This window comes from Microtus ochrogaster, linkage group LG4 (genome assembly GCF_000317375.1).
Source record: "Microtus ochrogaster isolate Prairie Vole_2 linkage group LG4, MicOch1.0, whole genome shotgun sequence".
Taxonomy (NCBI): domain Eukaryota; kingdom Metazoa; phylum Chordata; class Mammalia; order Rodentia; family Cricetidae; genus Microtus; species Microtus ochrogaster.
This window is the reverse complement of record NC_022030.1, coordinates 40,374,346-40,397,563: the sequence shown is the minus strand read 5'-3', so window position 1 is coordinate 40,397,563 and position 23,218 is coordinate 40,374,346. Positions and strand designations below refer to the sequence as shown.

The 23,218-nt window shown below is 37.7% G+C and overlaps 1 protein-coding gene across 4 annotated transcripts in view; it reads right to left on the bottom strand.

Annotated features, from left to right (window-relative positions):
• Positions 1 to 20,804: 20,804 nt before the first annotated feature.
• The window catches only part of Erbb4 (erb-b2 receptor tyrosine kinase 4), a 1,055,173-nt gene continuing 1,052,759 nt past the window's right edge, over positions 20,805 to 23,218 (bottom strand). For all 4 annotated transcript variants that reach the window (XM_026786414.1, XM_026786416.1, XM_026786413.1 and 1 more), the window contains one exon: positions 20,805 to 22,437. In XM_026786414.1, coding sequence (XP_026642215.1) covers positions 21,992 to 22,437 — 446 coding nt within the window. In that variant the 3' untranslated portion in view covers positions 20,805 to 21,991. The remainder of the gene's footprint in view (positions 22,438 to 23,218) is intronic.

The following is a 23,218-nucleotide window of genomic DNA, read 5'->3' as shown; positions in this document are numbered from 1 at the left end:
CTGGCAAGCCCCAAAGAAAATCACACTGAGATCTCTATAAGTTATAAAGCTGATTGGGCCATTAGGTCAGGCTACTTATTAGCTCTTGTAGCTTATATTAACCCATTATTCTGATCTATGTTAGCCATGTGGCTCAGTACCTTTTTCAGTGGGGTAGATCACATCCTGCTGCTTCAGTGGTCTGGGTAGAAGTGGGAGGAATCAACTTCCTCCTTCCCAGAATTCTCCTGTTCTCATTGCATCATTTCTATTTTCTGTCTGGTTTTCCCGCCTATACTTCCTGTCTTGCCAATCAGCATTTATTTAAAACATGATTGACAGATTACAGACAATTCTCCCACACCATGCTCAAATACTGATCTCAAACGTAGTCCTAGAAATTTCTTTAAAATTGACCATCTAGAACCCAATGTGCTATTTTCCACCTTGCTGCAAACTTACTGCTCTTTGGAATGAATGATATGCTCAACTTTGCTTCTCATGTTTTTTTAAATAAACATTTGCTCAAATTGCCTGTGTCTTGAGTGAATTCATTCCCTCAAGAAGGCAGGAACTGAGAGACCCTTGTAATTTCTGCAACATCAAGAGAACCATGGAGGCCAGTGAGAGCTGACCGTGTTCTAGTCTCATCATTACGGCAGCCTGGTGGACTTGATTGTAAAGCTTCAGTACAAGAAAAGAAGGTGAATGGATAGCAAATAAAACAGTATGTACACTGCCATATGTTTCTTTCCCAATGTCTTTATGTGGTCAATAAAATGGTAGACATGAAAACTAAAAGCAAGTCTTGCAAGGCTGTCTTAGTATAATAAGGAAACCTGGATAACAAATAGAAAGAAAATAACTAGAATAAAAGTGTTTGTGTGTGTAATTATTTCAGTCTTTACTAATGCTTAACCTGAGATGATCTTACATTAACATAATGTGTTTTGATAGAATCCATTGCCCACTCCAACCCTTCACATTCTTCCCCTATCCTGGTACTTCCTACACTCTTCCCTCTGCATGATGTGTTGCTATGTAGCTTGTTCTTACACATGCAGTCAACGTTGCTATAAATTCATGTGTGTGATGGCCTTGTTATGTCTAAAAGGATACTGCTTGGCTGCAACCGTCTACTGCTTCAAACTCTTACAATCTCTCCACTCCCTTTAGAGCATAAAAATCAAGCAAGGCATCCTCAGGAAGAAAACAGCACTGAATGGTATTTGATGGCTAGAACGGCTCTTGATAGAGTTGGGGAAAAAAAGCTAATTCCCAAGCATCCCCAATCTTCTAAATCAAGTGATTTAGGTAAGTGGTCACTGGATTCATCTTGGACTAGTGTCTTCAATCAAGAAAATCAAGTCAAGAAGAAGTGTTCAGCAGCTCACAGATTTTGGAAATATTATTGCCATGGAATGCCTTTTAAAGGAACAAATTTGACTTGATCTTCCTTTTAAAACAAGCATTGAAGCTATAATTGACCCAATTGACAAGACAAATGGGTAAAGTGATTGTTTTGCAAGGCCAAGCATCCAAGTTCAGATTTTGAATGTTCACATATAAGCAGGGTGGTGTAGTCCTCTTCTGAAACCAAGTGCTGGAGCAGGGGAAACTGGTAGATACCTAGAGCTCACTGACCACTCATTGGAGCTGAATCCTATGAGCCTCAGATTCAATGAAAGATCCCCTAGAGAGTATTAGAAAAGACACTGAGACTCTGGCCTCCAAATGCATGTCACACACCCCATTGTACACATGCATACAACATCCATACATGTGGCATGGGTATTCTAAGAGGTAAAATCTTATTTTACCTCTGATTTTTCCCATTCTCAAATGCTAAGGTATGGAATTCATGGAAATTTGGTTTGTAAGCACAGTATTTCAACAATGAATGGCAGAAAACGAGATTTCAAGTACAGGAATGAGCTACAACTGTGTGCAAAAGCAGCTGTAAAGTTTTCTCCAGTATTTGACTCAGACCCTTGCTTCTGTGTAACTTCCCATACCTCTCTCCATTTCTCTCTCTGTCTCCCTCTCTCTCGAATGTTCTATCGCAGTTAAAGCATCTTAGATTTCAAATAAATGTTGAGAAATATGGACACTTCCAGTTAAGAGAATTAAATTTCGAGGAAATGACCTTTCCAGGCTAGTGAATATAAAATATCGCGGTTGTTCAAGAAAAAACAAATAGCTGGCACCTCGGGAAATTGGAATATTCAAAAATATGCCTGGAAGAGCTAAATGACCTTTACTTTTTCTCACTAAATATAACATGCTCACCTGCGTCCAAATTTCACATTTGTGGAGAGTTTTATTCACGGTGTACAAGCATTTAGAATTAGGGTTTTTGACTTACCAAAATTCACAGCATTAAAACAAAGGGAAGTTTGCTATGTTCCAGTTTTTATCTGGCCAAAGATGAAAAATAAATGGAAAACCCAAACCTGATGTAAAACACAAAGCACGATGAAGCCACTACTTTTCACTTGCAGTCAATGGGATGCACATTCCACAGTATCCAGATTTGGCCATGGAACTCAGGGGTTATGTCGAATTAAAGAGCCATGTATTTCCATACCATTAGAACAATCATATGATTAGTGGTACTTATTTCTGTCCATGAGACTTACAGAGTAGGAAAAACCTGTATATTCTTCTTCCTCTTACAGTCAATGCCTGAATCCCTTGAATGAAACAAAGGACAGATTAACAGGAGAAAGAAGTGCTCAGGTACTCCGTAAATGAGTAGCACTCTTGATTAGTGGTTCAAATTGCAAACTAACAGTCTTATACATTAAATAGGAGAAACAGACTGGAGAATGGTTTCTATGGAAGAATAAATAGTCTTCTGTAAGAAAGATAAATGAGGAACTGGGGAGATAGTTTCAGAGGTTGGTAGCACTGGCTGCTCTTCCAGGGAACCTGAGTTCAATTCCCAACACCACATGACAACTCATGGCTGTCTGTAACTCCAGTTCCAGAGCCTCATATAGATATACATGCACATAAAACACTGATGAACATAAAATAAATAAATAAATAAATAAATGGGTAAGAAAATAAATTAATCATAGAAACAAAATAGGAAGGAAGGAAGAAGGAAGGAAGGAAAAAAGAAAGGAAAAGTAAAGCTGGATATGAAGGCTCATGTTTTTTAAAGTGTTAAAGACAACCCCCCCCCATTGTTAGGAGAAGACCACAAGTAGTTGGATACTGAGGTGACAGTTCTGTGACCCTTCTCACACCTCTATGATGTGATGTAAACAGCTGGAGTAATCTCTTGTTATTGGGCACAGATGAATGTCCCCAAACGGGTTGTTTAGTTTGGAGGAGAATTTTTTACAATACCCTCATATCTACTGAATATATTCTCTGCCTGTGATCTAACCCTCCAGCCCTATAAGTAGAACTTTAAGCCAAGTATACCACAATTTGTTTTTTTCATGTTAATCTTTCTTTTGATTGTTTAATTCAAGGGATTAAGGCATGTGATATATCAATAAAAAAACCTATTAAGGGTCAAATTTGTTAGTGGTAAATGTGTATGTGTGTTTATGTGGCTTATTCTGGAGATTAAATTGGGTATCTTATATTGAATATTTAATCTACTATTAAGTTGTACACATACTACTTCCTTACATAGTTTCATCTTTAAACTATATAAACATATGTAAGGAAATATTTTTGGTCATCACACTGTAGTTATTAAATATGCATGTTTTTTTAGATTACAAAAGGGATATAATCTGTTATTCTTTCTGGTGTGCAGAAGTTTTAATTTTTCATCAGCATATATTTTTACTAAAATATATTATAGTAAAAAATATTATATAGAGTACAATAGTACTATCATCCTTTGGCTATTCAAAGAGATATAAAAAGAATTATGGAGGAAGGAAGGCATTTCACAACTGTCAAGAGACAAGTACAAGACTCTAATGCAAAACTAGAGTTATTATTGATGGTTCAGGATGAAGTAATTCAGAACAGGGCATGCTCTTTATGTTGTCATCAGGACCTCTCTCTCTCTCTCTCTCTCTCTCTCTCTCTCTCTCTCTCTCTCTGCCTCTCTCTCTCTGCTCTCTCTATACTCCACTGAAAGAATTCAATGACGGAGTATAGAGTTTATTACAATGCAAGATGGTAATTTCCCAAGAGATAAGAGTAGATTCAGGTTAAGAGCCATTGTCCTAATCTTAATTTGAAATAGTCTGATATTATTTTTAAGCTCTCTTATGCGGAGGCAACTTCCCTTGAAGTCCATTTTTCTGTGCAGAAGATTGACAATCCCATTTGGATTAATACTTGCAATAGGGATCGAAGGGCTGTTTTTGTTATTTACCAGAATGCCCCTGGCTAGATTGTAGTTATAATTTCTCCTTCTGACAAAATACTTTACCAAAGCAACCAAAGAAGGGAGAATTTATCTGGGTTCATACCCTAAAGGTACAGTCCTTTGTAATGAAGATTGCATAACAGCAGGAATATGGGACAGATGGCCACACCATACCCATGGTCAGGAAGCAGAGAGAGACAAACACTGGTGTCCCATTACCGTGCTCCCTTTCATTCAGACTGATACCCCAGACAAAGGAAAGCTGCTCACAATCAGAGTGAGTCTTCTCTTCTCATTCAATGTTCCATGGAAAGACCCTCACAGACATGCTCTAAAGTTGGTTTCAAATATAATTCTAAAATCAGTCACTTTGATAATGGATACTGACCAGTGTAGTAATCCCACATATTTCTGGGTAGTTTAGAATGGCCTGTCTCCACCCAGGGCCAGAAACAAGTCTCAGGTCCCATTTTTTTCATCAGTACTCAGTCTTGCAGTTTCAGTTTCTAGTTTTTTTAAAGCAGTTGAGGGATCCATCCTAATAACTTTCAATCTTCTAATATTGTCTTAGTTATTTTTCTGTTGGTATGATAAGACATCATGACTGGGGGAACTTATCAAACAAAACATTTAAATTAGAAATATAGTTTTAGAAGGTTAGAATCCATGGTGGCAGAGCAAAGGCACAATGGAAGGAAGAGCTGAGAGCTCACATCTAGATGCAAGTTAGAGGCATGGAGACACTGAGAATGGTGTCATTCTTTTGAAACTTCAAAGCCTGGACCCAGTGGCATACCTCCTAATCCTTCCCCAACAGTTCTACCAACTTGGGACTGAATATTCAAACATGAGCCTCTGGGGGCTATTCTCATTCAAACCACTGCCAGTATCTAGCTAGCTACCTCATGATGTAGCCCTATAATGCATAGCTTACTCAGTGGGCCTCTGCATTTGGGACATTGTTTACGTTCCTCTTAGTTTTAAATCTTAATTTATTTTTCCTCATAATTTTATTCTATTTTACAAAAAAATCCCTTTTAAAACATCAAAATCAGGCCGGGCGGTGGTGGTGCATGCCTTTAATCCCAGCACTCAGGAGGCAGAGGCAGGCGGATCTCTGTGAGTTCGAGACCAGCCTGGTCTACAAGAGCTAGTTCCAGGACAGGCTCCAAAACCACAGAGAAACCCTGTCTCGAAAAACCAAAGAAAAGTTTCATTTTAAAGAGAAATTCTCCATCTCACTTGAAATCAAAACAGAATGCATAGAGAGTTCAGATCTACATTCTTAGCAACACTTGCACTATGAATTCTGAGAACTGAGCTGCCAATCTGGCCCACTGAGGATTTTTAGTTAGTTCTAAATGACTATGTTTTTCTCAAAAAAGAAGTTCCAAAGCAACATGTAAACTAAAGAAAATTAAACATTCTTTTATAGTTTCTTAAATATATACACGCTGATAGACTCAAAATATTTCATTCCTGAAAATTTACTCTCAGAAGATATAATATACATGAGAGACTAGAGAACCATAGATGTTCTTGAAACAAAACTCTAGGGAAAACTCCCTGGTTCCTATGAACCTAATAAGTTAAGTCAGTAATCCCAAACGGCAATTGAGAGATGGCTAACAATGCAAAACCATAAAATGGTGATTCAACACACACATCACATGGAAAAGAACGGATATCTGGATATTGTAACACCAAGTCTGTCTTTGTGGAGTTGACAAAAATGTTTGCTTTAACCAAGGAAGAATTGGGAGAAACAAGAGGTATGCATAATTAAACAGGCTTAGCTGAAAGTCTGTCTGGTTGAACATTATCTCTGTTCTTGTTCTCCAAGGTCATCTTTATTGATGCCATTGCTGGAGAGAACCAATCTGACTCCTACAATATGGTTTCTTTGATTTAGATTCTCACCTTTTTGGGTAATTGCTTGATCTGGGGTTAAGTGTAACATGAGGGTGGCTGGCTTTTTGGGGTTTCTGTTCCACCCGGCACCCCACAGCCGGCAATCCGCAAAGAAAATCACACAGAGATCTCTATAAGTTATAAAGCTGATTGACCAAAAGAAAATCACACAAAGATCTCTATAAGTTATAAAGCTGATTGGCCCATTAGCTCAGGTTACATATTAGCTCTTGTAGCTTATATTAACCCATTGTTCTTATCTATGCTAGCCTCATGTTATAGTTAATAGTGGGGTTGGTAGTTTATCCTCTAGGGTTTATCAATTTGGGAAATGCAAAGTGATGAACTATTGGAGACTGTGGACCCCAGATCCTGAATTTTCTGTAACACCCTGCTGCCAGAGTAAACAACTTGTTTTCCCACGCTTGCACCTGCTCTGAGCAAACAATTTGTTTTACAGCTGCTCTGAGCATGAGACCCTCAGGAGTTCCTGATGGCGGAGAAATGGTTTCTTGTGGGCTTGCAGCTGAGAGTTAGGGCATGGACATTAGTCAAGGAGACCCTATATAAGCTGCCCTAGAACACAATAAAGCCAGAATCCTTGGTGTTATCCCTCTCCCTCTCTCAGCACTTGCATGACTTGCAAACCATACCATAGCACGTAGCGCACAGAGCAGGCATTGTGCTACATTGGACCTTCTAAAAAGAGATGAGCTTGGTTAGTTAGACAGACATTCCTTAGTGTTAGTCATGCTTGTAAAGAGACAAGGAATCTGAGTGAAAACAAAGGAGAGAGACACAAAGAGAAGATTTCATCCTGATTTTAATCACCTCATAGGCCAAAGTGAGTATATTTTAAGTGTTTGTTGTAGTTCAACTTTTAAAAGTAGCTAAAAATATATTTCCACACAATAGGAGAAGTTTGAACTATTAAAAGTAAACTATGCTGGGCCGTGGTATATGCCTGTAATCCCAACACTTAAAAAAAGTTCAAGATAATTCTTAGAGGCACAATGAATTTGAGGCTAGCCTGGACTATATGAGACACTGCCTCAAAGAACATAGATAAATAAACAAACATATAAATAAATAAAATGACACATCTATAAGTAAGAAAGGACTATCTATGTATCTGCATCCTTCACCCACACATTCAGCCCAGGAGTTCAGAAAAGAATTAGTATTCCTGGAGTTTCTAGAATCAGTGTGTGGTAGCCCTAAAGAGACAGGCTTGGCCACCAGTCCTCAATAAGCAATTCAAAGACAAATTAAGTTGCTTAGTTTTCTGATGCTGTTATAAAACATTGTGACTAAGGCAATTTGAAAAAAGAAGAGTTTGGGTTTGTGGCTTGAGAATGATGAGTCTAGTGTAACAGGGAACTATGGCAGCAGGTAGGCATGTGAGTTGGAGCAGGAAGCTGAGGACTCCTTCTCTTAATTGCAAGCAGGAATCACAGTGAGCATCCTGGAAGTGGCTGGAGGCTTTTCACTCAGTGCTCTCCCTGAGAGACATACTCTCTCTGCCAAGGTGTCACCATCCCCGCTAACAGGGGATGAAGCTTTTAAATGTCAGAATTTTCTACGGATCACTACAATAACAAAAGACAAAAATGGGAGACTTATTTAATGTGGCTAGTTTGGGAAGAGGAGCGAAGAGCTCTAAGGGCAGCCAGAGATTAGTTTGAATAGGTGCTGGAGGGATCCATCGCTAAGAAGGCTAGGACAGGCGAACATTTAATTCCAGTCATCATTGATCCATCACTGTGTAGGCTCCAGTCTCTCCTACATGGTAGTCTGTGAAGTTGTCAGAACTGAATGAAAGATCTCTCCAAGAGACAAATTCCTCCTGTGGCTGACAACAGACACCATCCTTCTTCTTTCAGCATGGAAACCCTAGGAAAATCCAATTTCTTGGGTACGATTGTTTCAAAAGTTTGATAGTTAAAAGAGGAGTGAATAGACCTTTTCTTAGAATATTATTATTCCTGCCAGATGGGTTACATTAGTACATAAGGTTTGGTTGTTTGATGGTGACTTGTCTCCAGGGGAGCAGTTACCCACGGCTAACTGCTGGGGATATAATCCTCAGAATGCACTTTGCAATACTATTATGGGTGTTGCTATGTATACCTGAAGCAATCAGATATATTTTATCAACTTGACAGGACTTATAAGAATTAATTTGCACAAACCATCAAGATTGATGATGCTACCGGCTTCATTGGTGAGGCTATGAATTTGTTACTGCGGTTATTTGCATAGCAGAATGTACCTATGTGATCCGTCCTCCACAGAAATTTTGGATCCTGACTTTCCAGCAGGCTTCTCTATGCAGAGCTTCTTTATATTGGCTCTGTCAGTCCACACTGAGGGAGAGACAGATCTCATCAGAGTATAGAAAGGCAAGAACTCAATAGCTGTCATATGAATTCTGTAGCCTTAGTTCATATCCTCTTCCTGTTTCTCTTACACTATTGCTGTAATAAACATTAGCTTTGAATATAACCTACTATTGAGTTTTGTGAGTCCTTCTAGTGAATGACACAACAAAATCTTAGGCAGATTTACCAAGGCATAAACAAACAGTTCCACCATAACTCCTGGACCAAATAGTTATTCCATATTGCCACTTTGATTTTCTACCAAAATGACTTCCAGTATTTTTCTGTGCTTGTGTATTTAATAATATTGCTGAACAGTCAAGGCTAATAGGCTCACTTGAAAGGCCTAGTTTCTATCCAGAGTTGTGACTTTGTGCTTCAACACCTCCAGCCAAAGGACATACAAAGCAAAGCTTACTGTTGTGAACCAGAGGCTGACACAACCAGTGTTGAGATGTACATTCTGTATTCAGGGGTAGCAGCAGAGAAAGCCCAGGCTAAGAACCATAAGTATAGTCACTGCCACAAGCATGAACACCCAGAGGACATGAGCAGAAAGAAGCCAAAGTGTGGGACTGTTGCTGCTGGTGGCTGCTTGCTGAGCCTCTATCACAGTCCTCCTCCAGTGGTGTTCATATGCTACAGGCTTACTCCATATACACCTCCATTGCTAGGGGCCTTTACTGCCAAATATCCAGGGATAGATGGGATACTCCATCAATGAGATACCCTTCAGATACAATTGTCTCTACCCGGATTGCTATATAAAAGCTGCCATTAGCCGTTCTTGCTTCTCACCAATCTCCTCCCTCCTGCCTTGCACAGCATTCTCTTCAGAGTTTTATTACAGAGCAACAGTAAGTTCTGCCTTTCATCTACCCAGGTGCTCTTACTGGTTTATGAAGTGGTCAGAATGGGATGTGTGTTAGATGACAGCTCTTTCCTCACCATTTCTAACGATTGGATTGGGTGACTAAACCCATGTGATATGTTTATCATGCTGCCTTGTGAATCGCTGTTCTTCCCCCTCACAACTTCCTGTGACAACATGGAAGAACTTCATGACATAATGAAAAACAGAACTAGAAAAGAAAAGAATGACTGAATTTTGTTTGGGAAAATGGCAATTTTATTATTAGTACTCTTCAAAAATATTCCTTTTCATAGGGATTCCACTTTCCAACATACAAGATCTTCTGATCTGAGAAGAAATGGTGATAACGACAAAGGAAATGGCAGAGTCTTATGAGGAACTTCCAATACTGGGTACTTCTCTCTGTGGGAACTGTTTCTCACTTACATTTTTATCGCATTCTGTTTTTCTTGTGTGTTGGGGGATGCTCATGCTATAGAACTCATGTGGAAGTCAGAGCACAACTTGTCTTCAAAGACTGATCCCAGACTCTCAGGCTTGCTGACAAGGCCCTTTAACTGCTAAGATATCTTGCTGGCTTTTATCCCCCACCTTCCATTGGACCCTTGAGACAGACATAGCCTCAGGCATTTCATCTGGTTTTGAACTAGAATGAGGCGGATAAGGAGTCACCTGATCAAATTTTCAGAGTTCGGAAGCATTGCAAATGGAAAATTTTTTACTGCGTCCTTTGGAGGTTTAGCATCTGGCAGGATAGAGTACCACAATCCTATGTTGAACATATGAGTGGAAGGTGCATTAGATCATATTGCTGGTAGTCAGATGCGGTTTTCAATATCCCAGAGGAATACAGGATAAAGTAGTGATAATCACCAACGTGGAGAGCTGTCATGTGTTCTAGCAGATGGCATCTTTAGCTACCTGCAAAGACCAGATTTTTTCCTTCATTGTCATTGTTACAACCCATGTCAGGCAAATCCATGTTCACTCAGTATCTAGCTGCATCTAGCTGCTCTCAGGACTTTGATCCTGAACAGTACCAAGTGTCTAGCTTCCATCAAGAGAATAAGAACAGAGTGAAGTGTCATTCCTTGTCAGTATCTACCCTCTCGGAGCTCCCAGAACTCTCTTCTATTATAGTTATCATTTAGTAATGTTTAGACTGGTGGGCTGCAGGATGAGCCCATGCTTTCTAAGGTGAGTTTCAGAAGAACCGTGAGGTCATACAGAAAACAAGCTCTTCTAAACCAATGATGCTTCAAGGTTAATTTATCATCACCACAGAACCTTGTAAATTCTTAAAACTATAGGCCACAGAATGTGCAGCTCTGAGGCAGCGAGGAGGATGCTTCAAATTCAGTGGAATACAATCCAAGAAAAATCTTATATTTTTCAGTTCATGTCTTCTACTGCTACTAATCTAGTAATTTACAAAAGACATATTTTTTTCAGAAACACATACGGTTGTACTCATTGCATACCTCAACTTAAAAGTGTGAAGAAAAATCACAGCCTGGTGACCATTCCAATATTAATATGTAGGAAAAATATTATTTCATAAGGGATATAATATGAACACCAATAAAATATGCATAAAGATAAAGTGTATCTTAGCTATGATACTTTTCATGTGTCATAATTTTTAAAATTTCTTCAAAAAGTGTTAGTTATATGTTGTCATAGTGGTGGCTCCTGCAACTCCACGCAGGCACAGTAATTTTATGCTAAGCAATTGCAGGGCAATTCTCTAAGTCCTGGAATAAATAGACGATAATATTAAAACGCATGTAAGGTGACTAGGATAAAATATGAGGTCTTCATCTTCAGGATATCTTTGATATGTGTGTGCCTCTTGCAACAAGACTCAATGGGCAGCTAATAAAATATAAATTTCATGCTTGAAATATTTGTTATCAAAGAGGCAGAGATCTTTGATCATTTTCTATTGTAGGACTCTAGTTATCTTGGAGTGATACGGAAGTAGAATAGGGTCAAATAGTTTTCAAGATGGCTGTATTTATTTTAAAAACCTATGGGTAACTTGCAAAAACAGGCACTGGCATCATCGCACATCCCCTGTGTGCCGTTTGGTTCACAGTCTCCTGATTGCTGTCTTGTGTGTGGTGAATTGTTCTGTTTATACCTTTAAAACTGCTATCTGGGTGACAGTCTTCTGTTTCTAATCTTAAAATGGTTGTCTAGCGACTTTGCTCCCCATGGTTCACCATGCAACTTGATGGTACTTGGGAGAGAAATTCAATTAGCTAATTATACACCTGTTCAACATACAATTTTATGAGAACAACTAGAAGTATGATATATATTTTGAGGCTGGTGATGGGAGAGCTTGAGAACAAAGATTTTTACATAATTTTACACAATTTACATTTTTATAAGATGTCTTATAATATAAAAATGCACCTTTAAATATTTTATATAGTTTATCTCTATAATTTTTACATATATGTGTATGCACGTTGTGTTTTATCTCACCATAGGGCTTAAAAGTTAAGTAGGTGTAAACCATGACTTTTAAATTTAAAGTACATAAAAACAGTGGAACTTTGAATTTTTATATTAACTATGGCCTCTAACTAACTGCCAGTGTATTCACAATATCTTACAATTTATCTATGATTTTTCCTTCTATAACATCACCATAGTTCCTTTCTTCTGATTGTTTTGAGGTAAAGCCTCAGTTTGGAGATGAAATGGCTTGGAAATTCTTCCATAGCCGAGGTTGGTGTTGATGTTATGATTTTACTCAGAATTCTAAGGTCTGAACCTCCAACCTTCATTGTCATGCTTTTAAATGATTAACACTGAGTCTAGATCAGATCTTGTGCTACATTCTAGAAGTTCCCACTGACCATTTTACAGATTGTAAACCCTAGAAAATGCATCAACTTCTTTATAAATTAGGTAGTTTTGTGTAATATCATCTCTATTATTATAGATTTATGAATTAACCTTGCCAGAAAACATGTACCCATTTGCAATATTCTTTGATATATGAAATGACAGAGGTGGTAACTTTACAAGTTATGTTTATAGCACTTTGTGTAGACAGTGGGCTCTCCACATGATTATGTTTTGGATGCTTTTTACATAACACTATGTGACATTTGCTTCTTGAATGAAGAGAATCGAATTCTCCATTATAAATAAGGTGATCCCAAGTATTTTCAGAAGCTAAAATATAAGCAGTTAGTTGTTAAGGAACTAGCAAAGGTCAATGGTAGCTGGAGTTCATGCTTGACCATAAAGCAGACTCCCACTAGAAAGAAGCTCTTACTGAGCAGGAGCACAGGGGTGGGGGAAAGTAAGAGAAGTGACTAACCATCAGAGGAAAGAAACAAGCCTAAGACAGAAAATGTCACTTCCGAGGTGGCACCTATTAAAATAGTTGCATGATTCTAGATTTTTTTAAATTTCATTTTTCTTATATGAATGGCCAAGACTGTCTCAATAATCTTATTTCAAATGAGTATAGCAAGCCAAATGAGTCAATATATGGAGAATAAAATTATATATTATATAAGGTTTAATAATTTGATAAATGTTAGAAGTGATATAAACTAGCATGGTACTACTAGAAATTTCAATTATACCCTAAAGCAAAAGAATGAAGTTGTTTCCTTATTTTCTTCAGTCTATCCATGCCCTAAATGCATGGTGTCCTGACATAGTTCACTTTCAACAGAGTTAACTGACAGTGATTGGTTCAGATGAAAAGGTCAAAACATCCAACGGTGTTTATGAGGGTATGTAAACAGAAGAGGGCTTTATTAAAATAATATTCAAAGGGTCAGAACTGAACATGCTCAAGTGAAATTTCTGTAATAAATTATGGTAAAAGACTCTTTTGTTGTTATTTCTTGATTTAGTTGAGATGATGCAAAATAATGTAAGTATAGCAGTTTGTAATAATAATAGACTTCTAATGGGAAATTATTGGAACTGTGAAATTTTTACACTTTGCAGACAGGAAGGATTAATATTAAAACTTAAACTGAAAAGAGATAATACAGAGTTTTATGTGTCTGATATCACTCTCCTAGAGTTCCATGGTTTAGACTCCACAGTTAGAACTGCAATGAAGGCAAAAGGAAACAAATGCTATTTGAATTCCATCTACAAAAATATTTTATATTTTTTATGCCCAATGAAACAAACAAATCTCAGTTAATTGAACACAGCCTGTGCTGACGAGTCAGTAGGTGTATGCCAAGATGGTGAAAGCACAGGAAATGCAACAGATAATCAATAAGATTTCTAAACACAGACAGAAATAAAGCCAATTTCACACCTTCAGGTTGCTGGTGTGGGAAGTCCTGTATACGTGTTGCTTTTATTGGTTAATGAATAAAAAAGCTGGCTTGGCCTATGATAGGGCAGAGTAGAGCTCAGTGGGGAAACTAAACTAAACTCAATACTGGGAGAAAGAAGGCAGAGTCAGGGAGACACCGTGGAACCATCAGAGAAGAAAGACGCAAGCTGCCAGCTGAAACATTGCTGGTAGGCCCCAAGCTTTGTGGTAAAATATAAAGTAATAGAAATGGGTTAACCAATACACTTAAGTGATTGGCCAATCAGTGATTTAAATAATATAGTTTCTGTGTGATTATTTCAGGTCTAAGCAGCTGGGAACAAATGAGCAGCCTCCTCTACTACAGGTTATTAAATGCAGAACAAACCTGTTTCTCCCCCAACTGATTCTTTTCTTATTAAAAAGTTTCAGCACAGAAAGAACATTCGTTTCGTATTTTATTGAATTTCATTTATATTAAATTAAAAATATATTTCTGACAGATTCATGTAACAAAAAGGCAGAACAGTTTTCAAATTGTTCAGCTGGGATGATCAGTATGGAATGAGGCAAAGCAGTCGCGTTCTGTACGTGCCTTGTGCAGGCACAATTCTTTCCCAAGACTCAAAAGAGGATCCTTGAGAACTAACTCAAAAAGCCTAATTACATCAATTTAAAATACAGTTTCTCCCTTGTCCTCAATAACAACAGAAAACAGGGAAGGAGGGAGAAGAGGTTGAAGGGCTGGAGGAGAAAAAAGAATAGGAAAATTATACTAAAAATATACCTAACATTAAAAAAGTTAGTATGTGTTAAGTGCACAATCCTTCATAGATAACATAGAAAAAATGAAAATAACATTTCACCACACACAATCGGCATATCCTATTGTGTAAGCGAGTGCAAAGGTTGGACACATCACAATAGTGCTGAACACAGAATCACAGACAATGTCAAAATGATAACTTCCAACCAAAAAAGAAACAATCACAAGCCAATTATTTATATACAAATCAACCCTAAAGACAATTATGTTCCAAATAAAGATGTTCACAGAAGAAAATCAAAGAAACATTATCCTTATTTACAAATGCAGCTAGCCATGTCTTTAACAAGCTATAAAAATACTATTCACATTTTCAAACATACAGTAGTATATTTTGTTTGTTTATTTCAAAAAGGCAGCTAACTTTGAATGCTGGGATTTAAACGAAACATTGATGGCTACCAGTGAGTTATTTTTTCGGCCCTGTCCTTTGATGATTCTTTGGACAAAAGAGGGCTCATTTTCTGTTTACAAGTCAAGAAAATAAAAAAAATGAATGCAGCTCTGCCTTTTCTGCAAATTGTTTCCTTTATCACCCAAACTCTCTTAGTCAATGACTGTTGTGTGCATGAGATGAATTTTGAGAGACTTAATGTTACCTAGTTTCATGTGTGCGCCATGAATTGTCTTGAACATGAATCTCATTTACATTTGATCTTGTTCTAATGATACTCAGATCGAGATTGACCAAGCAGCCAGAGCATGTGAAATCGCACTCCCAATGTGCACTGATGCAGCCTTGGTGCTCACATGATGAGGTGGACACACGTCGGCAAGTAAGGTGTGCATTCAAAGTTAGCTGGCCTTGCACAGCTGCTCAGTTTAATAGTCGACCCATTTAACAGCAGTACCAGTTTATGCTACATATTTCAAAGTACCTTACTTTAAAAGAAAGACTTACATATATCTACATTTAGAAAATTACTTTCATAGCTGATTACTGGAATAATTCCAAAAGGGTTCTTGGAGTGCTATGGTTGCTGTTCTCTCACTCCCCACTCCCAGCCCCTGAGAGATCCAGAACTATACAGGGATATGACTCTCACGTAAGGAAAATGGTACAACCCCTCCATTAACTGAAAAACACTGGAAATGAAACTTGAAGGTCAGGTCCATGTCATTAGGTGTGGTTTGCTATTCTTCAAATATGCAACAGGCCCGGGGAAACATCAACACATTAGAGATAAAAATAGCAATAAAGACAAAGTGGTTTGGACAAATTGAACTATTGCCTACAGGTATGAAATCTTGTTTTCCTGTATTTGTGTATCTCTACAAATATAAACACTTTTTTCATGACATGGGAGAAAACACACTAAAGCATTAAAAGAAAAATTTCCTTGTATAGACAGTAGAATTCTGTCAGTCAGCATAGACTTTCATTACAGTGAAACGGTGCTTATTATAAATTTTTTAGATGGATAGGTGTTCAACAAAAGTAAGAGGAGGTTCTTAAAGGTGAATTGCCTCTACTTCTCTAACAATAAAATTCTTTATTTGGAAAAGAAAATCTAGCAGATGCAAAATATTTATAATCAGGAATAAAATAAGGTAATCAAAGTAAATAAGTTAGTTGGCAGCAATAACTTAGTTTTATACATATATACATAAAAACTATATCTACTATATATATAGTTTTCATGGAAAGAGTAAATGTGAGTTCTAGAAGTGCATGTACATACAATGTGAGTCTCAAGATTTATTACAGAGCTAACTTACCTCAAATTCCTACAGAGAAGTCCACAGTGAGAGAATCAAATGGCATGGAAAAACAATTTTTATATCCTGCATAATTTTTGTGCTGTCTTTTGTTTGAGAATTAATTTAAATACCATCTAGCGTGGTTGAATATTTTAGTGGAAAAATCAGGCATTTGAGGGCAAAGGCTAGGTCAGTGTCTCACAGAAGAGTATGTGGGTCTTCATAGAACCACTATGGCTTAAGAAAGCGACAGCCTTGGGAAAGAAACTTTGAACCAGTGATTGAAAATCAAAGGGAGAAAGGCATTGTGCAAGTAGGGGTTGATAAAGCAAAGGTGCCATTTTCCTCTAAGGCTCAGAGGAAAATAAAATTTGCTGTTTCTGACAAGGTGGTCACTTGCTTGCAAATCTGACTTTCAAGAAATTTTCATCCGTGGAAGGCATGTGAATGTTCTCTAGGCCAGGAGTAAAGTGAGGCAGGGGTCTGCAAGAGAAACATTCTATACGGTTGTCTACCCAGTCATTGGAACTTGATCAGCAAGAGTCTCAAATTCTTGCTATTTTACTATGTTATCATTTGATAAAAGGAACAAAGCAGCCCCCGATGACAGAAGGTTTTATACATACAAATGCAAGGACACCTGACCCCATACAATGGCCACATCTTTGTGTTCATCACAGCAGAGAGAGCTCATTCAAAGTCATATCTGAGATTTTAAATATTGTGTTGATTCTATTCAGACATATAAATGCTGGCCTCATCTTAGTGTCAACAAGAAGGAGGTCTCAACTGTCAATGAGCTTTTAAAATTATGCCTGATTCCCACTCACTGTTGCACGTCATTTGCTCTCCAGCAGATGGTTAGCAGGAGACATCCACATGCCTTGACATGCCTATATGATACAAGAATGTCCTCCAGTCCCAGAGAGGCAGGCAGAACTGGAATCTCTCTCTCTCTCTCTCTCTCTCTCTCTCTCTCTCTCTCTCTCTCTCTCTATATATATATATATATATATATATATGATTGACTTGTCTGACTTTCTAACTGGTAGTAGCTATATGCTTTTGGATTTCTCATTTGCCTCTAAAAGTCTAGAGTCCAAAAGAACACCATTTAGCAGTTTAAGATTCTTGCTTTAGCATGTATTTATCAAAAAAGAAGGAAAAAAAATGTTAGTGGGTTCCATATTAATTATGTAGGCAAGAAGGTAGGGTGGGAAAAGAACAGACATGTTACAAATTAAATGTGCTGTGTTTGCTTTCTAAATGATAACTCATTTTTTATTTGGTTTGCATCTGCAAAAGGTAATCCATACCTTTTTCATTTGCTTTACTCATGTGGAAGCTCTCTTAGCCTCACATGTGGTTTATTTTCCTGTTAAAGCACATCAATTAGATGCCTACAAAGCAAGCCCTTTCTGTATCCTCTTTATACTTAACACACTTAAAATGTGATGAAGGAATAGGAGAACAAGAGGAAAATGGACCATAGTGCTGTAAAGCAAGTTTTCACAATTGAAACCACACTATGTCTACTATCTGCTACACCCAACCAACAACCATTTCAAATGGCAAACTTAGTTTTATTTACTATGCAAAACCCACCCTATGCTTTCATAGCCTGAATTTTATTTTGTTATTTTATACTGTATGATTAATTTTCTAGTTTGATTTCTTCTTAATCCTAAAAGCATTTAACATTTGATGACCTAACTAATTCTACGTCTTATGGCATTGTCATGATCGTATCCAGTTATACACATGCTTTATTGGTCATCTTTTTTTATTATTATTACCTTGTGAACTACATTTACTAGTTAAAAAATCAAGAATTACAGATGGATAAAGAATTCTCATTTTAAAATAAAGATTAGACTATTCAAAAGAATCTTGTATTTACATTCTTCTGTGTCAGGCATAAAAACTTGTTTTTTCTTTCTAGTTTTGACACTTCGGGAAGCACACTGATCATCTACCAACTTCTTCTATCGTCAAAGCCTCATGTCCTTCTCCTGTTCTTTTCCCACCATGGACAATATGCGCCATTCTCATAGGTATAGCACGTGACAATGATTCTCTTGGAAGCTGCTCCCTGTTTCTTCTTTCACGTTAGAGTCAGTCAGTCATTCTTCCTGACTTACAAAACTGAGTCTCTTAGTAAGTCTTTGACCTTTAGTTTTGTGTTTTTAATAGTTTAAAATTTGCTGTGTTTTCACACTGTTTCAAGAATGTGTCTAGAGAGAACCACATTCTAACATATAATACTAATGTAATTCAGAAAACCAGGAGTAGTTTGTTATCTCAACCTTGCTTGAGTGGCAACATGCTAGGACTCTGGACCTCTCCTGACTTAGAGGACATCTTTTCTCCTCTGTTTAAGAATAACTTCTTTAAATGACTATTTTTCCAAAAAAAAAAAAATACCCTGCCTGAAAGTTGGATTTCCCGAGATAAGCATGATCATTACACTTTGATGATTTACACAATATAGCAAGCTTAATTTTAACATTAATTTTACTCAGTGTTACAAATTGATTCTGCATATTTTAATTGCTGCTGGTGATGACTAGCATCTGATTTTCCACAGCAATTTGTAGGCTTTAACCAGCAACATTCGATGCCAGTTGACTGGGTTAAACAAGTTATCTCCTGTGTAAACGAAAGCCTCCCTGCTATCCCTGCATGTTGTCCCTTTAACCCACTCTTGAAAATTTTCCCCATAGATGGTCAAAACTAAAACAAATAAGAAAGACCAGAAGAACTGAAATCAATCATATATTAGAAAGTCATAAGAAGGAATGATAAAATGGCATTTGCGGTCATTCTTAATTTCACCTGCATCTATCCCCAGTGGGACCTGAGTAGCTTGTGCTTTTAAGGAGGAAGGAGATAGCATTCACTCTGTTTCCATTGCTCTAACAGTTCAGAGACAATCTTGTTCCTTTTACAAATTAAAAGATTTTGTCTTCTTACTCTCACTAGAAGCCAAACCAATATGATAAATGAAGATAAAAAATCATTATAGCAGTCCAAGAGTGCTGCCAGTAATGAATGGATAGGCATTTATCTACTGATAGAGGCTTACTTTCAACTCTTCAAAGGTGATACGGACCTATAGAAACTCCCTTTTCTTGTAGATGCTTCTGAATGGGGTTGGGGGAACTTTGGGCTCTAAAGCTGGGGCCCTTGTATTATGCTGTGTCTTTATCTTGAGTAAGTTCATGGTGGAGACTTCACAGGCAAGATCTCATAAACCCTTCTCCTGTCTCTACCTTCCACTTTCAGTTTGCTTCACTTCTCTTAGCTTAAGAAGAGGCCAAGACCAACACATTTAAGGGTTTTGGCCAAAGATCACCTCTTGCTGCTGGTTTCACAGTAAGACTCCAGCTATGTCAGTTTGCCAGTGATGTGATGTTTTTCTGGTCTGGTCTGTGTCTGAATGAGGACATAGAATTGATTGGTTTGTCATCTTCAGTAGTATAAAGGGTCTTTAACTTACATCCCAATGAGTTTTCAGAACATTTACCAAAATCCTTTCTGTGAAGCAATTCACAAATAGTTAATGTGACCTGGTTCCTTGGACTCCTGGAGAAATAGAATGTCAATGCAAATAAATCTAAACAAAATTTGAAGTCAGAGATGATTTATCATTTATCTTACTGCTCCCCCCTTTTAGTAGACTTTAAACTCATATCTACTGAATAAATCTAGATTTGGATGAATGGATTTTCATTTCTGAAATAGGTGGGAACACAAGCATCCTTCAAAACTTTTCTCTCTTAAGCACTCGCTGTCTTACCAAAAAGATTCATAATCTAACTGAACTTTTTTTTAGGCTAGTGAGTCTAATTTTCTCTTAATAAAATAATAGTAGAAAGAAACATTTAAAAATCTAAATGTCTTGGAGAAGAATTTTGTAGAAAAGAGCAATGTATTAAACGTTCTTATTCACTAGAGATTCATTTGTAATTTTTCCCATCATTCATCTTAATGTCACAGGTGTTATTTAAAATGAAACCTAAAAGAGATGGTTCTACAACCAGGATATCTTATGGTAGTATATGAAGGATCATTACATAACTCATTACATGAGTGATGTACTGGGTAATAAAATGATTCCATGAGAAGGGTTTTCATGTTTATTTACAACCTTTAACTTAATGGTGGAGCTGTTCATAGGCTTCAAATGTTTATGGTTTATTTTTAATCATAGCAACTTAGGTGTGAAGAGTTAAGTTACCTTCTACTCAATATAAACAGAGTTTCATACTAGAAATTCCATGGAATTCAAGCCAGACCGTAACTTGCATTCCTTCACAGAGAGAGTACAAACTTAACATACTTCCTCACACAGCAAATGTCATGTAGTATGAAGATAATGTGCTGGCCCTGTCACCACAATCCCTGGGTACTGTTCCAAAGTCCTAGTTGGCTTGTTTGGCATTTCCAGTCTGTATTTATCTTAGATCCTTTTTTTTAAAAAAAATGTACTTAAATTAGTTAATCTGCTGGTTGCTTCCATATTGCTTCATTCAAAATCCAAAGAGGAGTTCAGAAAATCAAGTTAGAGCATAAGTGCAAACTTCATTTCTGAGTACCTTCCATGTAGACGTACCCAATCCAGTGCTTCTTCCACTGCATGGATCCCCATGGGACCACCCCTGAAAGTATCAGTAGTTTTTGTGAACCACACAGAACTGTTTCTTAGCATCCCTTCTAGTCTTAAGGTTGCCACTGTCCATCAAAGACAGTCATTTATGGCGAAGAATAAGATGCTAAAGAATGAAAAATGAGAGGGAAAAATAAATTTAGTAGAAAAACAGGAAACCTAGATTTGATGCTATTTTTACTAGTGTCTTGGTCTCTACATTATATAATTCGTGTGTGTGTGTGTGTGTGTGTGTGTGTGTGTTTTAACTCTGTCAAGAAGCTTTTATGTAAATATCTCTGCAAATAGAAACTACAGCCAAAAATAGGGGAGAAATTAATATAAAGGAACAGGCCAAAGCAAACCAAAATGAGAACACCAGAGAGGCCTTCTAAACATAATTACTAGTTATAACTATAATGGAGATTTAAAAATTATGAAAGCTGGATTGGACATTCTTACTTGCCAGGAAATAAGCTATTGGAGAAAGAAACTGGCTCCTCAATCTCAGTTACTATCAAGTGGCATCCAAATGTTTACCCCTTTGTTCTAATGGAAGCTTTCATATGAATTTAGAGATGCTGAATATGCACAAGTCTATGGTTGCAGATGAGAATTGAGACTGGGCTTTCAATCACCTGCATTGATAGAAGAAAGGGAAGGAAGAAAGAGGGAGAGAGAAAGAGTACAAAGGGAACGAAGCTGGGACTCTTAGCAGGCAGTATAACCCTATATATCCTAGTCTTTCTCTAGTTCTGACACTCTGCTGACCAATCCATATGAAGAAACGAAGAAACAGTGTGTGTCCTCCTCTCTTTCTCCTTCAGTCTTTCCTTCTAATGTTCAAGTTAGGTAAGCATAGAACTATCATTGCGTCTCTATATCTTCCATTAGGAAGTGTCAAAACTACTGGCCTTGGGAGAAGGAAGACCACCAGAGAAAAAGGAGAAAGTTGGGGGGAGGGGCAGGAAGGGGGATGGAGTGGGCTTGTCTCTCCTCAGAAGACCCCAGCTGAGCTCACACCACAGTATTCCGGTGTCTGTAGGGCGGAGGGGGCAGCATGGTGCCTGGCTTCAGCGAAAACTCAGAGAGGTACTCAGGATTCTCTGCCACAATAGGGCGGATCCGTCCGTTCTGTTTATAAAAATATTTTGTGCTGTATTCCTGCAGGTAGTCTGGGTGCTGAAGCGTGCTCCGGGGTGGCAGGCTGTGGTTCCAGTAGTCGGGGTTGTCGAATGCTTTCTTGGCTTTCTCGGGCACAGACAGTACGCTCTTCTTCAGGTACTCTGCGTTCCCCAAGGCGTTGGCAAAAGTGTTGAGATAGAGTGGCTCATTCACATACTCATCCTCAGCCTTGGGCGGACCGCTGGAAGCACTGTGATATTCTGGGTTATCTAAAGCTTGAAGGTCTCCATTTTTTCTCCGTGATACAAAAGGGTTTTCTTCCACAGGATTCAGATATTCTAAAAGAATACACACAAAAAAATGCCATCTAATAAAGATCTACTTTCAGAAAGTCATTAATCCGGCTGAAGTTAAAAGCAACAGTTAGGGTTTTAGAACAAGTAAGCTACAAATTTGTTTTCATAATTTCTCAAAACAAAACAAAGCCTTCCTGTAAGATTGGGACAGGCATGAAAAAAGTGAGTATGCTCAAACAAGACAAAATAGTTATAAAAAGTTAGCAAAATAAGACAAGATCAGAATCCCAAAACTCTAGATTGTTCTTCTCTTCTAAATGCACCTACATATGGTGTCAGCTGTGTAAGTGGGACCAATAGGGTTCAATACTCTTTGTGGGGCTGGGTTCAATGGCATAGTACTTGCAGTTTTTACAAAAAGGCCGGAGTTTGTTTCCCAGGATCCATATTAGGCTCTCACAAGCACTGGGAACTCTCCCTCTGGGGATTTGATGCGCTCTTCTGACCTCCATGGGAGCCAAAACACTTGTGAACATAGATACAGATAAACACACACATGTGCACAGACTCAAGCACACACATACATTTAAATCAAATTAAAATCTTGCCAAAAATACCCTTTGTACAAATATCTTCACCTCTCTCTCTCTCTCTCTCTCTCTCTCTCTCTCTCTCTCTCTCTCTTTCTCTCTCTCTGTCTGTCTCTGTCTCTTTCCCTCTCATCTCTCTCCCTTACCTCTGTCTTCTATCTATCTATCTATCATCTATCTATCTATCATCTATCTATCTATCTATCTATCTATCTATCTATCTATCATCTATC